Source organism: Trichomycterus rosablanca, chromosome 18 (genome assembly GCF_030014385.1).
Source record: "Trichomycterus rosablanca isolate fTriRos1 chromosome 18, fTriRos1.hap1, whole genome shotgun sequence".
Lineage (NCBI taxonomy): Eukaryota > Metazoa > Chordata > Actinopteri > Siluriformes > Trichomycteridae > Trichomycterus > Trichomycterus rosablanca.
In genome coordinates, this window is record NC_086005.1 from 7,005,643 (window position 1) to 7,022,863 (window position 17,221).

Sequence of the window (17,221 nt, forward strand, 5' to 3'; positions counted from 1 at the left end):
TTCGGATGTCGTGGTTGCGTCGTCCCACAGGCCTTCTGTCCAGAATTATCATGCCTGTTGCCTTTATGGCTGGCAGGCAGGTAGAGTTTCCTACATGAACTCAGTCAAGGACGATCTGAAAACAACTTGGTGGTACACGGCCAGCTGATCCCTGGAACTGCTCATATCTTGGCTTTGCTTATGTTCTTCTTCTTTTGTGTTTGTTTTGTGCAGATGCCCGGCTTACTGTCATGCTCCGGAGGTTTAATCAGGATCCTCACTTTATGCTCAGTCTTAGTCAACTCCGAGCTACTGAGCAATGAAGGTAAGCTAAATGCTCGACCTTTTACAAACTGTATTTTGGCTCATGACAAGCACCTGGAACTCCTCAGAATAAATCTGTATAGAAAGTTTTGACAGGTATAAAGCATGGCTTGTGTTGGCTAACCTTTTATCATACTTCAGGAATATAAAGCAGCCAAGAGAAGATGTGATGCCCCTAAAATTTGCACAGAACCCCAAACCATGTTCATGTTTGGCACAAACAATACACATCTGTTCAGAGAATTGAAATCCCCAAGCATTGTTTATGGCTCATATAAAGATTTCAAGCTGTGTGTGTGTGTGTGTGTGTGTGTGTGTGTGTGTGTGTGTGGCAGTAATCCTGCTGGCTCGAGGGGTAGAAATGGTAGGGGTTTAAAAAAATATGTGTATTCCCTGACAACAGACATTGAGCATGACAGTTTCTGGAGTACAGTAAGAACTGGCACATGAGAAAGAGAGAGGGAGAGACAGACAGACATACAGAGACACAGAAAGAAAGAGAGACATACAGACTTGGAGTGACAGTGTTAGTGTGTAAGATTGTGTATGTGTGTGTGTTAGTTTGTACGTATGCTAATTTGTGTGTTTGTGTTACTGTCTGCAAGTGTGTTATTATCTACGTGTGTGTTAGTGCCTGTGTTTGTGTTTAATTGAATGTGTGCTAGTGTGTGTGTGTGTATGTGTCTTTTAGTGTGCATGTTTGTGTTACTGTCTGCAAGTGTGTTGTTATCTATGTGTGTTAGTGCCTGTATGTTAGTGTTTGACTGTATGTGTGTATGTGCGCTTGTGTGTGTGTGTCTGTTAGTGTGCATCTGTTAGTGTGCGTCTTTGCCCACAAATGTGTTTGAGTGTGTTATTGTGTGTCTGTGCCTGTGTTAGTGTTTGTGTGTGTGTGTGTGTGTGGTAGTGTGTTTGTGCTAGTCTGTCCACTAGTGTGTGTGTTAGTCTCTGTCCACTTGTGTGTGTGTGTGTGTGTGTGTTAGTCTGTCTGTCCACTTGTGTGTGTGTGTGTGTGTGTGTGTTAGTCTGTCTGTCCACTAGTGTGTGTGTGTGTGTGTTAGTCTGTCTGTCCACTTGTGTGTGTGTGTGTGTGTGTGTGTGTGTGTGTTAGTCTGTCTGTCCACTAGTGTGTGTGTGTGTGTGTTAGTCTGTCTGTCCACTAGTGTGTGTGTGTGTGTGTTAGTCTGTCTGTCCACTTGTGTGTGTGTGTGTGTGTGTTAGTCTGTCTGTCCACTTGTGTGTGTGTGTGTGTGTGTGTGTTAGTCTGTCTGTTTACTTGTGTGTGTGTGTGTGTGTTAGTCTGTCTGTCCACTTGTGTGTGTGTGTGTGTGTGTGTGTTAGTCTGTCTGTCCACTTGTGTGTGTGTTAGTCTGTCTGTCCACTTGTGTGTGTGTGTGTGTGTGTGTAAAAGTCAGGGAGTGTTTTGACACTTTATTCTTGTTATTTTGCTCCTGATAGAAATGTGGTGGCTGCAGGATCAGTGAGGAACTGTAACATCAGTTCTCACAATCTGCTTTTCCTCCAGCTCACACTCACGCTCACACTCTGTCCTTTTCCAAGATCCCAAACTTAGTTCGCTCACTTAGGGTAGTGAGGTGTCATTTCAAATGCAATGACACAGAACAGTAAGTTTACTTGTGTAGTTTAGTGCCCCCCCAGTCACCAGATCTGAATCCAAAAGAGCATGATATGATGTGGTAGAACATGAGATTTGTGGCCCAGTTGTTTAGCTGATTTAGTGTGGACCAAAATCTTTAAGCAATGTTTCCAACATCATGTGGAGGCCATGCCATCAAGAACTGAGGCTGACCCGAGAGCAAGGCCTGTTAGTGTTTCCAATAAAGTAGCCAGCTGGAGAATACACCACTATGTACAGTTCTCCAAATGATGTGGTTTTACTGCAATAAATGATGCCTTTCAGAACTGTACTAATGATGCATTGTTAGTTTGACTTTAGACCATGTCCTGTTTGTGTTATTTTGTAGTTTCAGATGTGCAGTTTGGCAGCCTGGGCAGCAGCGTGACGCTGACCTGTGGAAGCTCTTACCGAGGGTATGTTCTCATCTGTTACACTGTCTCTTCTATCTTCTGCCTCTGCATGATGAGGTTGAGCCAAGCTTTTAGGTAAACACAGATAAGTTTAAGACATGCTTCACACCTTTTTGAAGGCACAGGCTTCAGTTCTTCTAGCCGGGTCACACACTGGATCCATTCATTAGCACTCCCCTGACTCTAAAACTGGCATGCCCAAGTACCGTGCAAAAAGCCACCTCTTGGACCATATCAATACTTAGATAGTCGGGGGAATGAAGTGCTGAAAGTATGTTTTACGTGAAGGGTGGCTAATGTGCCTGTCATGGGGGAGAATAAGTGAAGGGATTGAGAGAGATTGATTGTGAGTTTTGGCAGGTCTCCGGTGCAATGGACACACAACGGGAGCTCAGTGCAGGCGAGGAATCACAACTCAGATGGCTCTCTCACTCTCACCAACACCACACCAAGCATGGAGGGGAACTACAGCTGCCACGAGTCGAGAGGAGAAGTGCTCCACAGCGTCAGATTACGGCTGGGATGTGAGTGAACACCGGGCTTTAAATAAAACACTGTACACCATTCACTCTGTTTAAAACATCCTGTTATATTGCATGGCCGTAGCAAAGCACAGGTCGTACTTGAGATTAGCTTGTTTGCTTTCAGATTATTTCTGTCTCAGGACTTAAAGAAACACACATTTCATATTCCCGGCAGTTCCATGTAAACGTCTGCGTCCTTTACTGGAAGGACCCATTCGTATAAAATAGTGAAGTCATACAGTCATACAGTTATCACATTCCTAGATAAATGACTAAATTACAGAAGGTGCATGGCATTATGTGTACCTAGCCAGTGGGTGGACACCTTGCAGTGCACCCTTAGTGCCGGTCCCAAGCCTGGGTAAATGAGAATTGTGTTGGGAAAAACATCTGTTGTAAAAACTGCCAAATCAAGTATTTGGCGCCCCCTGATGGAGGACAGCAATAATTTGCAAATCCATTTTGACCTGTTCTAAATTCAATGTGTTACTTCTTTTCACCTACTAGAGTCTTACAGCGCTCAGAATCGGGTACAAAGAACCACACAATGCCATCCCTGAACCATCGCCTCAACCGGCCAGCAGAGGCTGTAATTACAGTAGAGATAAGGAATCTCTCCTCGACTATTGGCCTGCCCCCTATAGACACAGTCAATTGTATACAGATGTAAGCACCCTTCTGGTTGATAGCATGACATACCAGTCTAGCACCTGTACTGTTTTACTGTAAAGCCAAATTGTTGACATACAGTCTTGCTGAAACACACAGGAAGGTCCCTGAAAAAGGTCTTGATGTTGCTCCAGAATTAACTGCAAGTAATGTAATATAGTGCAGGTTACTTATGGCAATAGTGTTAACACACCCCTGTACCATGTCAGACTCTGGCTTTAGAAATATGCATTGTTAACAGTCGGAATTATTTTCCTCTTTGGCCCGGCCCGGGGAACACAATGTCCATTATTTCAAAAAATCTGGCACGTTAGACCACAGCACACATTTCCACTTTGTGTCAGTCTGTCTTATGTGAGCTTAAGCTTAGAGAAGTCATCAGTGTTTCTGGGTGCTGTTGATATATGCCAGACATGTGTAGGTTTTTTATGCATATAAAATATTTACTGTTTAACTGCATTACATTTTGGTTAAATTAGAAAAAAAAAAACACTGTTAATGCTGGGATATGCAATCAAAGAATTTCATTGTTGTACATTGTTGTATACCATCTGCTTTATGTTATATTTATAAACATTGGGCGCAATACCCTAGAATATGCGTCAATCCGTCTCAGGGCTTTGGCTGATCCCTTTCCCGTTCCTCAAGACATAGACAATAATGTCAGTATAAAGGCCCGAGTGCCCAATAGCACCTCTGAGATTCAAACCTGTTTATTTATTTTTGACTCGTTAGACCACAGCACACATTTCCAGTTTGCGTCAGTCCATCTCATGTGAGCTTAGAGAAGTCGCAGTGTTTCTGGATGATATATGACAGAAATGTGTAGGTTTTTTATGCATATAAAATATTTACTGTTTAACTGCATTACATTTTAGATAAGTTAGAAAGAAAACCCTGGTAATGCTACTGCAATTGGAAACAAATTAGAAGATAAATGGTCTGCTAAGCCAAATGATTTGACCCTTTTTAAAAATGTCATTTCTTTTTTCACTTGCCTACATGAGCTGTATTGGTCATCATCTGTGAGCTCCACCTACAATGTTTACTTGTATGCTACATGTACCTAATAAACTAAAAAACATAAAACATGTATTCAGATATGTAGGCTTGTTCATATTGGAGTGGCGCAGTCTACTCCCACCGGTAGATAGCGGTGCTATCAGGGTGCCGGGCATCTACATACAAACAAGATTGACTTTGTTTTGAGGGTTCATAAAAAAAGTTTCGTATGAAGTAATTTTATTATAAAAACGATGAGAGAAAATGATAACATGTTTTCTTTTGATGTCTCAGTGGTAGTGGACTAACATACTTTTACTGCTGTGCCACCCTGAGTGCTGTATTCTTTCAAATTATGAAACCTTGTTTTTCACTCTTTAAAAACACACCAGTGTTTATTGGTGACCATAGTTTAATGATCAGGAAAAGTATTTGTTTAAAGGAGAGCATTTCAGCATTGTACTTTTGAACTAGAGGCCTTAACCCAGGAGTAAAAACTTGGAGCACTTCCTCTCACAGGAAATGACTTACATCACAGCACTCCAGCTTCCTGTTAGGAAGGGCGAGATTGGCTTTACACGAGATCACATGAATTCTGTTTATAGTGTTTCGCCTGTGCAGTGTACCCAAGGGTTTACAAACAGGTCTGCTTACTGAAATGTCACTCTGGACAGTGAAATGTACTGTGAATGTTTATTTTGTTGTCGTTCGTATCTTTTAGATCTGCCAGGCCATCTGAGTGTCTCCTGTAAAGTGCCAAGTCATTACTATATTCACTGCACATGGACACAGAGAGTGACAACGTATTTACCCACCATCTACATCGCCTCTTACAGGTCGGATTTCTGAACAATTTAAATTCAATTTATAATAATTAATTTCATTTCAATCAACTGCTTTATCCTGGTCCTGGTTGCAGTGGGTCCGGTTCCTTCCAGAATCTCTGGTAGCTGTGGGTAAGCAACTAGAAGGTTGTGGGTTTGAATCCCGGCTCTGCCATGCCTCCACTGTTGGGCCCTCGAGCAAGGCCCTTATCCCTTTCAGCTTCAGGGGCTTTTAAAGAAGCTGGGATATGCAAACAAAGAATTCCATTGTTGTACATTGTTGTATACCATCTGCTTTATGTTATAAACATTGTGCGCAACGCCCTGGACAAGGCGTCAATCTCAGGGCTTTAGCTGATCCCTTTCCTGTTCCTCAAGACATAGACAATCATGTCAGTGTAGAGGCCCTGGTGGCCAATAGCACCTCTAAGATTTGAAACAGGATTCCAGTGAAGGTGGGCAAGTAACAGGGAATTATGCCCAATGATATTTTGTTATTGTTATAACATGTTATTATCTTTTTCCCTCTGTCAGTGTGGATAATGGAAAGCCAGAACCATGTGAGCAGGAGCGTATCGATTTGAACAAGTGCACCATCAGCAATCCTTCATTCTGGGCCATCACACACCTGGTAAACATCACTGAAGTCAATCCTCTGGGCTCCAAATCTACCATCGCATCTGTGGACATGCACAAGACCTGTAAGTGGCATCGCTACTGTCTACCTTGCTAATGTCTCTTTTAATGCCTAATTCACACTACATGATTTCTGATATATGCTCGCCGACAGGTCACTGCCAGATGTGCCAGCTCGGAGGCAAATCAGTGTTCGCCAATTTTTCGTGTAGCCAGATCTACTCCTTCAGCCAAATTTCTTTTTCCTCCTTGCTTTTACGCTGCAAATCAGCACACAAACAACTTTGCTTTGCTAGTTTCTTGTTGACATGCATTTTTGGACATGGTATCATTATACCCCCGTGTCACTTCTTGTGTGTGTTTTCGTGACAAAACGTAGTTTTGGAGACCAAACAGACTCGTCTGTGATTCCTCCTTGTGATAGATCGTGTAGTGTGACCCCCTTATGACTGATCAATAGTGTAGTGTGAAAACCACAATGACTTAAAAGACTCCTGATTACAAGAGATCAAGTTGTGTAGCGTAAACTGTACAGCGATATGAACACATTGAAAGTCATGTAGCGTTAACTAAACAGCATAAGCTGTTTAAATATCAGGTGTCTCACACCAAAACAAGTTCTGCTGTGTTTAGCTAAAATGGGCTGTGACAAAATTATTCTTCCGAACCAAGCAAAGGTTTCAGTTAAAAATGTAAGCAAACATAACGGAACTCAACTGTTCACAAAATACTTATGAGAAAGCCCCATTCCAAAACCATAGGCATGAATATAGAGCTTCTGTCTTGCAGTTTTAAAAGTGCTCATTTTTCTTGGAAGGCTTTTCACAGGATTTAGAGGTGTGTGTGGACATATGCATCCATTCAGCTAGAAGAGCATTTGTGAGGTCAGACGTTGATGTTCTCAAAGAAATGACCTGATTTGCCATTAACATTTCAAATCAACCCAAAGATGTCCATTGACCCTGCATTGTGCACAGGAGCCCAGTCATACTGAAGCAGGAATGGCCCTTTCTCTAACTGTTGCCAAAGATAAAACCAGATAAATTCTAGGATTGTAAGCCATGATTGTGGTTGAAACACCTGGACTTGATCATTCAAAAGGCTGTCCACATATTTTGGCCACAAAGTCTTTAACAACCCTAGTAGCTCAAGTGATTTAGCTGTTAAGCCAATCATTTCTGTGTAGACGCCCATCCAGCTGTTGATTCGTTCGAACCCCGGATCTCAGCAGAAGTGGGCTCACATGTTTTACATGCTTCATGTGTAGTCTTAAAACAGATATATGTGGAATGAATTGAGTAAAAGATTTTTTGTTTAATAAATTAGTAAAAGCTATTTAATATAAAACTAACCTTCTGTAAGTTCATCTGTTTGTTATTAATGTATTAACCCTATTGTTGAGTCAAATTTAGCATGTCAGGAAACTCACCAAGCACTTTTTACTATGTACCCTAGCAACCCCAGAACAATAAAGTCATTTGTTTTAAATCAAGTAATGTTGTAGCAACTGGCTAACATTGTTTGGAGCAGTTGGCAGTGAAAACGTGAAGACGCCAGCCACTCCAACATTATCTGGCTCATTTCATTTATATAACACACACTAATGGTGCAACTGCAGATTGGAATGGATTCAAATGTATTACAGTCGACCCCTACTTCATTCTCCTGTGTGTATTTGCAGTAAAGCCTGATCCGGTCGAGGCACTGCATTGTGAGGGTGTGAAGGGTGAACCCACTCAGCTGCATGTGGTGTGGCAGCACCCCGTCTCATGGCCAGCTAATCTGCTCACGTTTCCACTGAAGTACGAGGTGCAGTACAGACCTGTGGGCTCTAACCTCTGGTCCAAGGTGAGATTAATAACAGTAGCTTAGCAGCACCTGTGTTTTTTACTACTGAAGAAAAGAAGTGTCAGACATCAAAACCCCATAAATGTACAGTATATTACATTTTATACACAACAAAATAATGACAATTTATTTTGTAAGACCAAAGATGTGTTTACATGATGCGCAACAAAACTGCTTTTGCAGTGAATGCTGAATGCAGCGAGCACATTTACAGCTTTCAAGCTTGTCGTTGTCGTCCGAGTTCAATCAGATTAAACAGAGTTTGCCGCTGACATAAACAGAGTCGAAGCTCAGACATGGCTGAGAGAAATTGATTCTCACTCTTCCAAAAAATGCTAAACTTAATGAGCTGAGCTTAATGTTTTCATGTTTTACTGACGCTTTACCTGGTCAGGGTCACAGTGGCTCCGGTCTATGTGGAATCATTTATAGCTTATGGGTGCAATGGAGTAACGCACAGCCAAAACGACACCAATCCATCACAGGACCTCAGTCATCCCCTCCTCCTCAGACATAGCCAATCATGTCTGTATGAAGACGCCCGACCCGCTGATAGCACCCTTGGTGATTCGAACCCTGGATCCCAGCACTAGTGGGTTAGCATATTTACTGCTGCTGCTAAACCCCACTCCTGAGCTCTCTCATTATGGGATAGGGAAAAAGAAACATCAAACTACAACTAAGGAATGCAGAAATCTTAAAAATGGTTCTATAGACAATGCTCATGGACCTAAAATGATAAGAAAACATTTTTTTTTATCTTTAGAAATAAAATACTAAAAAAAATAACTTAAATTACACTAATTGACTGGGTATATGCAACTTGATCCAGACACATTCTAGAAACAATAGTGGATGGCAGGTCAGCTCTGATGTTTTTAGTGTGGTGTTAAACGTGCACTTGGCTGTTGTGTGCAGCTTGAGTCGGAAGATCTGAGCACCATGATCATGGACGCCCTGGTGGGTCACCTTCACCACATCCGAGTACGAGCCCAGGATTATTTCATTAACCACAGCCAATGGAGCGAGTGGAGTCAGGTGGTGCAGGGCCAGCCCTGGAGTGGTGAGTTGTACACACACACACACACACACACACACACACACACACACACACAGAATCCCACAGAGAACACTGACTATATTTGGACAGAAGTAAATTTTAAACAGTTTCTTCAGATGTTCTTCCCACTTCAAGTCATTGGAAAATCTGCATGTTAGTGCTGCTAATTATTTTAATGAAGCACCTTTTTGGTTGATTTGGAAAAGTTTTAAGACAAGACAAAGTCCCTGTCCAAATTGTGTTGTCTAGTTTTTAGACTTTTGTGGTGATCATGAAATGCTGACTGTCCATGTGTGCAGACTGCAAGAGAAGCACTTATTAGGGGCACTTCAACTTTGATTGGTAATTATTCAGTGCATAATAAACATTGAAACAAGCAAACTCTGATCAGTCAGGTCTAGTTTGGCTTTGTGCAAGTTAGTTGTATCATTTTTACACTTGATTCAAATACTTGCCTAAAGTTCATACGCAGGACCAATATTGGCCTTGTCTGGGGAATGCCATTGATGGATTTTGTTTACCTAGAAACTGTCCTGTTGTGGCACAGTGGTAATTTCACACTAGCCCACTACCGCTGAGACCTGGCGTTCATATCTCAGCTGTACTATTGTCCAGTCAGGTGTCTACACAGACATGACTGTCTATGTCTAGAGGGGTTATAATTGCTGAACATGTTTGGCTATAGGGCATTCAAGGTAAAAACTGTGACAAAGCAGGTATGTGGATCAAATTTTTCTTCAGTGCTGACTTTTTTTAAATTTTTTATTTAATCATTAATTCCAACTGGTCAGGACCCTGATTTATTGGGTGAAAGGTAGGAAACACTCCAGAAACATATGGAAATGTTTTTTTAATACAGTGTTTGCAATTTCAGACCCTTCCTTGAATCCTGATGAGACGACTGAGGAGATTCTTGATGGGTTGCTCTGCCCAGCCACATTTCCAGTAAGAGCAACAGAAAAATCTCCAGGTATGTGATCACAGGTATAGTTAAAGAACAGCTAAATTAGGATCTCACTCTTTCTTTTTTTGTCTGTAAAAACACTTAAAATTTGGCAGTAGAAAAAAGACTAGTCGAGCTCTGATCGAACACGCGTCGTTAGTTGTCTTTGAGATCTTGTCCAGATGCTTTTTTCAGCTCTATCCAGATGTGCTCGGCCTTTGGTGTTTTGGAGGCAGGGCTTCTCTATTTAGCCACAACGTGCACCAATCGCAGCGCACATCAGCTTCATAATGCTGGCCATGTGTCTGGCGCCGCCATGGCTCACTCAGCTGTAATAAGTTAAACATTTCCAGGTTTGAATCTTTTCACTGAGCCAGTGAACACAGCACACAGCTCTACGTCTGCAGAACTCATCGTTATCAGAGAAGGCTGGAGAAGTGCATTCACAGACTGGTGGTGGTTGCACAAACACTGGTGGAATTTCTAAAGTATCTACATAAAACAGAATCAGGTCTTTTACTTTTGAAACAGCTTGGCTAAAATATGACCTGTGTATCAACCGGCTCTCCCCAGAGGTTTAGTTAAATTTACTCATTAAATTCTGCTTCTGGTTTTAATTCTGTTTTTGCTTTTTTCCCTTTTTGTCCAAATCTATCTGTATCCAGTTCCCCAATTGTAACTTCCTCCGCCGCTGCAGACACCCATTCTGGACTCTGACAAGCGTGCAGTTCTTTTCACCTGCCAGAGATGGGGTGTGAGATAGGAGGGCATGAATCTGTGTAGGCGATACTGCTCTCTCTATCACGGCAGCAGCAATGAAGGACCTGTTCCACCAATCCTTCCCTCTAGACACAGCAAATCATGTCGGGCAATATAGATATATATAGATAAGCGTCCATATATGTGTATATATAAGCCTTCAACTTGCAGCAACAGTTTAGTAATGAAGTAAAGCTTGGTGTAGCTTTGGAATGAACTGGAGCATCAATCAAGGTTTTCTTGACCAACATAGTGCCCAGCCATACAGATGCTCTTATGACTGAGTGGGTACAAATTTCCACAGCCACACTTCAAAGTCTTGTGAGAAGCTTTCTCAGAAGAGTGGCTGTTGTTATAGCTGAAAAGATCACATGAAATATATATACACCATGTGAAGCCGCCGGCCACTTCTTTTCATTGGACAGCGGAGGATCTTGTGTTCATTTCTATACACTGATGAACTGTTAGTGCCACCCACCAAAAACGTGATCATAAAACAATGAAATGTACATGTGTGCGTGCGTGCGTGTGTGTGTGTGTACATAAACAACTAAATGCACGTGTTTATCCTGTGATTCTGTCTCAGACTCATCGTTTGATGATAATGAAAGCCAGGACTTGTTGATCATCCTCGGGTTGTTAGCGGCGGTGATGGCGGCTGTGGTTTTTGTGGTCACAGTCATTCTATGGTGAGTGGTGCACTGCTGATAATACGACTCCTTTTGAAACGCAGAATAACAGTGGATTTTAATTGAGCAATTTTTATGAAGGCACTTCAGGCTTTGTTTCCTAAAACACGTGTTATTTTAAAGAGGAAGTGTGTGTGTTGGAAAGTCTTCTGCAAGTCTTACTGCATTTATTTTTATTTTTTTGCTAAATTTTACATATTGGTTAGTAGTAAGTAAGGTGTTAAATGTGCTGTATCGTTTCCATGTGGTTTTTTTGTGCATTTTTTTCAGCATTTACAAGTGTTTTCCTGTAAAGGATATGCAAACAGGCTTTTAGATAGCACCGCAAAAAATTGCGCTAGCCCACTACCCTGGGTTCCAGGGTTTAAATCCACAGTGGCCAGTTGACTGTTCACATGCAGATGATTGGCTTTGTTAGGCGGAAAAGTGGGGGTAGTGCCCACCATGATCCTGACCATAATAAAGTGGTTTATAAAAATAAATAAAAACTTTATTCCATTTAATTTTCATGCTTTACCACTGCTTTATCCTGATCAGGGTCACAGTGGGTTTGGTTTTCCCAGAATTACAGGTGCAGAGCAGTAACACGCCTCAGACAGGACACCCCCTTGTCCCTCCCTGAACTTAGCCGATCATGCCTGTATGTAGACACCGGCCTGGCAAGTAGAACCACTGTGGACCCCAGCAGTGTAGTGGGCTAGCAAAATGTATCCCTGCGTCACCCACTCGTTTATACAGTGATGTAAATTGCTGACCCTTCTTTAGTTTGAAAGAAAAAAGGGAACACAATAATAACAGTGTCTACCTGGACACGTTTCAATGCCAATCATTACATGACTTATTCATCTTTTAATAGCATTTTATTTATTTAGCAGGATGAGGAAGAGAAGGCGGGGCAGTGTGACAAAACAAGAACTAACCTCCATGATGAAGATGAAGTCCCTGCCGATCTAAAGTGAGTTGTTCCAGGTTTTTGTAAGCACCCACCCTGAAAGTTTTCCTAGCTGATTACTGGCAATAGTGATTACTGATTCAGACAGAAGTTGTTACGTCTGTTGGTGCCTTTTCTCCAAATTGAGCTTGATGTGTTTCAGAGGGTGGAGGGCCTGTGTGCATTTACAAAATGATCTTATAAGTACAGAAGACAGATATTGACAGTAAAGTAAATATCTTTATGAATTTGTCTATATATGATTACATAAAACATAACTATTGTATAAACATTTGATTTAAAGAGATATGAGCAAAGTCTTCTATACAGTGGATTTAGTGTATATATTTAGACCTTTTATGCACATTACTGTGTTTTACAATTAATTACTCTCCTAGAGTCAGTCAGCCTCTTAAATAAGCAAAGCAAATACATCATTCAATTATTAGAATTTTGTGAGCAGGATAAATTAGTAGTCAGTAGCTTCAGTGAAGCTAATCTTCCTATCTGATAATGGAAAATCAGATTTAAATTATTAAATTATAATGTATTATAGTGTATAATTTAATTACATTTTCCAGCATGGTTTCTTTTTTTATTCAAGTATCTTGTAAGTAGCTAAACTGATTTTACTGGCCGACTGCTGATAAACACTACATGAAAAAAAAAAAAACAACACTCCATATTTTTTACTTGATGTAGACTATACAGTATGTTAAGTCCATTCGTAGACAACAGACCAGTTACTGCACAAATAAGCAAATGGAACCAAGTGATATACACCAGATGCTGTAATGGGCATACAGACCTAACACATGTACGCTTGATTAGGGGAGAGAGTGCATCTGCAGGCCCTGCCATTCCCCCTCAACAATGAAACAAATACTGACCGAATTGCTGCTACAGGTGTGACCGGTTGTGCTCGTGCAGCTCAGTGTCTCTGTGTACACAGAGAAGCAACAAGCAACTACAAGCAGTCTGTGGCTGTCCTTGGTCAGGGCAGGGGTGGTGTATTAGTAGAGGAATTTACAATTGTGGAATAGGAAATGACTAGATTGTGAGAAAAGAGGCAGCACGGTGGCTTAGTGTCGCCTCGCAGCAAGACAGTCCGGGTCCTTCCTGTGTGGAGTTTGCATGTTCTCCCCGTGTTCGCATGGGTTTCATTTGGGAGCTCCGGTTTTCTCCCACAGTCCAAAAACATTTGAGATACTAAATTGTCCATGACTGTGTTTGACATTAAAGATTTAAACTGATGAATCTTGTGATGAATCAGAACAAGTAACTACCTGTCCTGTCATGAATGTAACCAAAGTGTGTAAAACATGATGTTCAAATCGTAATAAATAAATTGTGACAAAACAGGTGAAATGCAAAACTCCAAAAATAATTAAAGCAGTGTTAAAGATACTACACTAGTAATCGGAAGGTCCAGCCCCACATCTGCTAGTTTGAGCCACTATTGAGCCACTGGGCAAGGCACTTAACCCTCAGTTGCTTGGATTATATTGAATGTAACAATAGCAGCACAGTGTAGAAAATAAAACATACAAGATTAACTGCAAATAATCATTACTTATAATTATTACTGGCCTGAACATGTAAACAGATTAAATTTGATTGAATAATCAGATTGTAAATTTACACAAAAATGAGTAAACAAGTAATGAGTAAATAAGTTTTTGTTTGCTGACACTTTCTTTTGCCCTCTGTAGATGCGCAGGTTGGCGCTGTCTGTTTTCCAGCCCTGTTAGGGCTTCATCACTGGGAATCATCACCACTGGTTCAGCAGCAACCCCAGACAGAAACGATGCACCACCTTTCTCCTGTTGCTCTCAGTGGAACTCTGAGTCTGGAGAACTGTGAACACTAATAACTCTGCAGTGTAGCACAACATAACAGGAACAGTTACCAGCTTGTGCCTGGCAAAGTCGATTTGCCATCTTCGGACCACAAACACCAGCAGATTTTTAATACAAAGTTTGAGCAGTTCTCCGTCACTTAAGCTTTTTCATACAGACTCGTCCCGGTCGACTGGCATCACTTAGAATGCTGTGAAGATTAAAGGGCCACGGTTTTGGGCATTATAGATAAAGATGGCATGGTCCAACTCAAAGGGACAAAACCTGAGCATGGACACAGATGCATTAAGATGATTTGCAGCTATTTGTTCAGTTAGCAAATGCATTTTTCTGGGTTTTTATTCCGTTCACATCGAGATGAAGATTTGCTGTGTTTTTTTTTTTTAAGGCTTCTCTTGAAACCATACAGCCTTAAATCATTTCAGAACACGTGTAAAAACAATCATTCTTCTTCTTCTTTCTTAAACAGATGCTGCACATTTTAAATGCTGACATCATTGTGTCTTTAGGTCAGTGGTAAGGCCAGCAGTAATGATTCTGTAAGACTTTCTGACATGAAGTTGGCATGCAGCTCGCATAACAACAGGAGCTGTGAATAAATATGATTCATAAATGTATTCACATTAAAATGAGAAATGCATCAAGAAAAAAGACATAAGTATTGAAATAACATTAAAACAAAGTGAATGTAATTAAATTAGCTTTACATTAGCGGCATGTTGAAGCCTCACTCAGAACTTCACATGACGGTCTTAACAGAACCAGCACAGAGTTTAATATTAAGAAGCATAATGCTGATTGCTAATGAGTACATAGGACTGTATTGTACATTTTGACAGGTTCATTGTATTGCATTACTGTTAGCCTGCATTAACATGGAAGGTCTGTGCATCTTGTGGACATCCTATCCATCCTATGGGGACATCCACCCCCTCACATATTTCAGAAGCCCCCGTCTCAAACCACGTAATAAACAGTAGTTTAAATAATAACACTGATTTTGTTGAATGGTATGGATTGGAACACAGCCATTAATGTAAAAAAAATGAAAACATGCTGCTTTACACATTAAAAGCTGTATAACCAGAGACTGGACAATGTAGCTGGTGGTTCTGTATGTAGTATGTGCAACCTTTAGCTTAATGTACGTAAGTCCATGCAGCTACTGCAGGTCCATAAATGGAACATTGTAGTTTTTAGCTGTCCTGCTAAAACTAGCTCAACTGAAATGTATTTGGATTCAGATCATGAAGTTTACTGCTTAAGCGCAAATCTCTGGTTGCTTTAACACTAATGTGCCTTCTACAGCAGCGGTCCCCAACCTTTTTTGCACCATGAACGGTTTCATATAAGATACAATTTCACAGACCGGTGGGGGGGATTTAAAATAGAATAACTATTGCATGGAAAATCAGTGTGAATCCTGAATTTCTGCTGCAACGAGACGCTGCTCCCACCTAGTGGTGATTGGGGACAATAACACTCGAAGAGTTTTGGAAATGTAATTTCTGTTGTAGCGATCTCTAATTATTTATTCTTTCTGTGTGGCCCAGTAATAAATGAGGAGTGGTTGGGGACCACTGAATTTTAATTAATCTCTTCAGATGTTCATCACCATTTCTGATCTTTCACTTTTCAGGCCCGAGTACTCTCCTAAGCTAATGCATCATTGTGGTATTAAGATCTTTATTAAAGCTTCTATCATGACAGATTAATTGAGAAATAAATGTAGTTTTGGGTTTATTGTTGTAAACAGGTTTTAATAAACAGATCCTTGTTATATCGTTTCCAGTGACATAAAGCTTGAACAGTGCATGTGTGCTTTCGTTGTTTTTTATTTTATGTATATTCAAATTAAGCACAAATATACTGTTTTCTTTGTATATATATTTTAATTATATATCAATGCATCATCTGTGAAAATTGTGTGCCATTGTAATAATCTTGCTTGACACAGACATGAGAATGGTCCGGTCTTCTTTGGCTTTTTATTATTGATGATACAGACAGCAAAGCTCTATTACGCAGCCTTGTCTAATACAAAAAAATTGTGACGATTGTGACGTTTCCTTTTGCTCCCGGACACTTTATATTTGTTTGGCTTATATCAAATTCTAATATCACGAGACATAATGTGTACTTTCAAAATGCCTTCCATTTAATGTTTTGTTCTCACAACACCCATCTGTAAACAGCACACATATTTTCTCGTGTTCTGAACCTGCAGTCAGGTCAGATTTAACACTGTGCATTTGTGAAGTGTCGGAAGCTCAAATTTACTGTGGGATTCACAAAAGTAAACATAAGTGAGAGTGATGTCTGATGTCTCTGCCTCCAACTTGCAGTGGTTATTAAAACAAATAGCCGATGCATAACCTCACTTGTATCATTTTTTTCACCCTCTTGTTTTTTTTTGACATGATTCTGTGTGTGCAATCATTCTTTGTGAATCATCCACAACATCCCTGAGCATCTCTTAGCTTGTACATGAAATATACAGGGGTTGGACAAAATAACTGAAACACCTGTCATTTTAGTGTGGGAGGTTTCATGGCTAAATTGGACCAGTCTGGTGGCCAATCTTCATTAATTGCACATTGCACCAGTAAGAGCAGAGTGTGAAGGTTCAATTAGCAGGGTAAGAGCACAGTTTTGCTCAAAATATTGCAATGCACACAACATTATGGGTGACATACCAGAGTTCAAAAGAGGACAAATTGTTGGTGCACGTCTTGCTGGCGCATCTGTGACCAAGACAGCAAGTCTTTGTGATGTATCAAGAGCCACAGTATCCAGGGTCATGTCAGCATACCACCAAGAAGGACAAACCACATCCAACAGGATTAACTGTGGACGCAAGAGGAAGCTGTCTGAAAGGGATGTTCGGGTGCTAACCCGGATTGTATCCAAAAAACATAAAACCACGGCTGCCCAAATCACGGCAGAATTAAATGTGCACCTCGACTCTCCTGTTTTCACCAGAACTGTCCGTCGGGAGCTCCACAGGGTCAATATACACGGCCGGGCTGCTATAGCCAAACCTTTGGTCACTCGTGCCAATGCCAAACGTCGGTTTCAATGGTGCAAGGAGCGCCCCCTCTGGGCATGCAACAGTCTGGGTGGTA

At 41.0% G+C, this 17,221-nt stretch overlaps 1 protein-coding gene across 2 annotated transcripts in view; it reads left to right on the forward strand.

Moving 5' to 3' along the window:
• il11ra (interleukin 11 receptor subunit alpha) overlaps window positions 1-16,465 on the forward strand; it is a 52,254-nt gene extending 35,789 nt beyond the window's left edge. The window contains exons 2-12 of one of the 2 annotated variants that reach the window (XM_063014057.1): window positions 214-304; window positions 2,289-2,355; window positions 2,713-2,876; window positions 5,269-5,383; window positions 5,906-6,072; window positions 7,689-7,855; window positions 8,774-8,918; window positions 9,790-9,885; window positions 11,204-11,306; window positions 12,179-12,261; window positions 13,950-16,465. In XM_063014057.1, the coding sequence (XP_062870127.1) occupies window positions 214-304; window positions 2,289-2,355; window positions 2,713-2,876; window positions 5,269-5,383; window positions 5,906-6,072; window positions 7,689-7,855; window positions 8,774-8,918; window positions 9,790-9,885; window positions 11,204-11,306; window positions 12,179-12,260 (1,197 nt within the window). In that variant the 3' untranslated portion in view covers window position 12,261; window positions 13,950-16,465. The remainder of the gene's footprint in view (window positions 1-213; window positions 305-2,288; window positions 2,356-2,712; window positions 2,877-5,268; window positions 5,384-5,905; window positions 6,073-7,688; window positions 7,856-8,773; window positions 8,919-9,789; window positions 9,886-11,203; window positions 11,307-12,178; window positions 12,262-13,949) is intronic. The other variant, XM_063014058.1, reaches the window with a different exon arrangement.
• The last annotated feature ends 756 nt before the right edge of the window (window positions 16,466-17,221 follow it).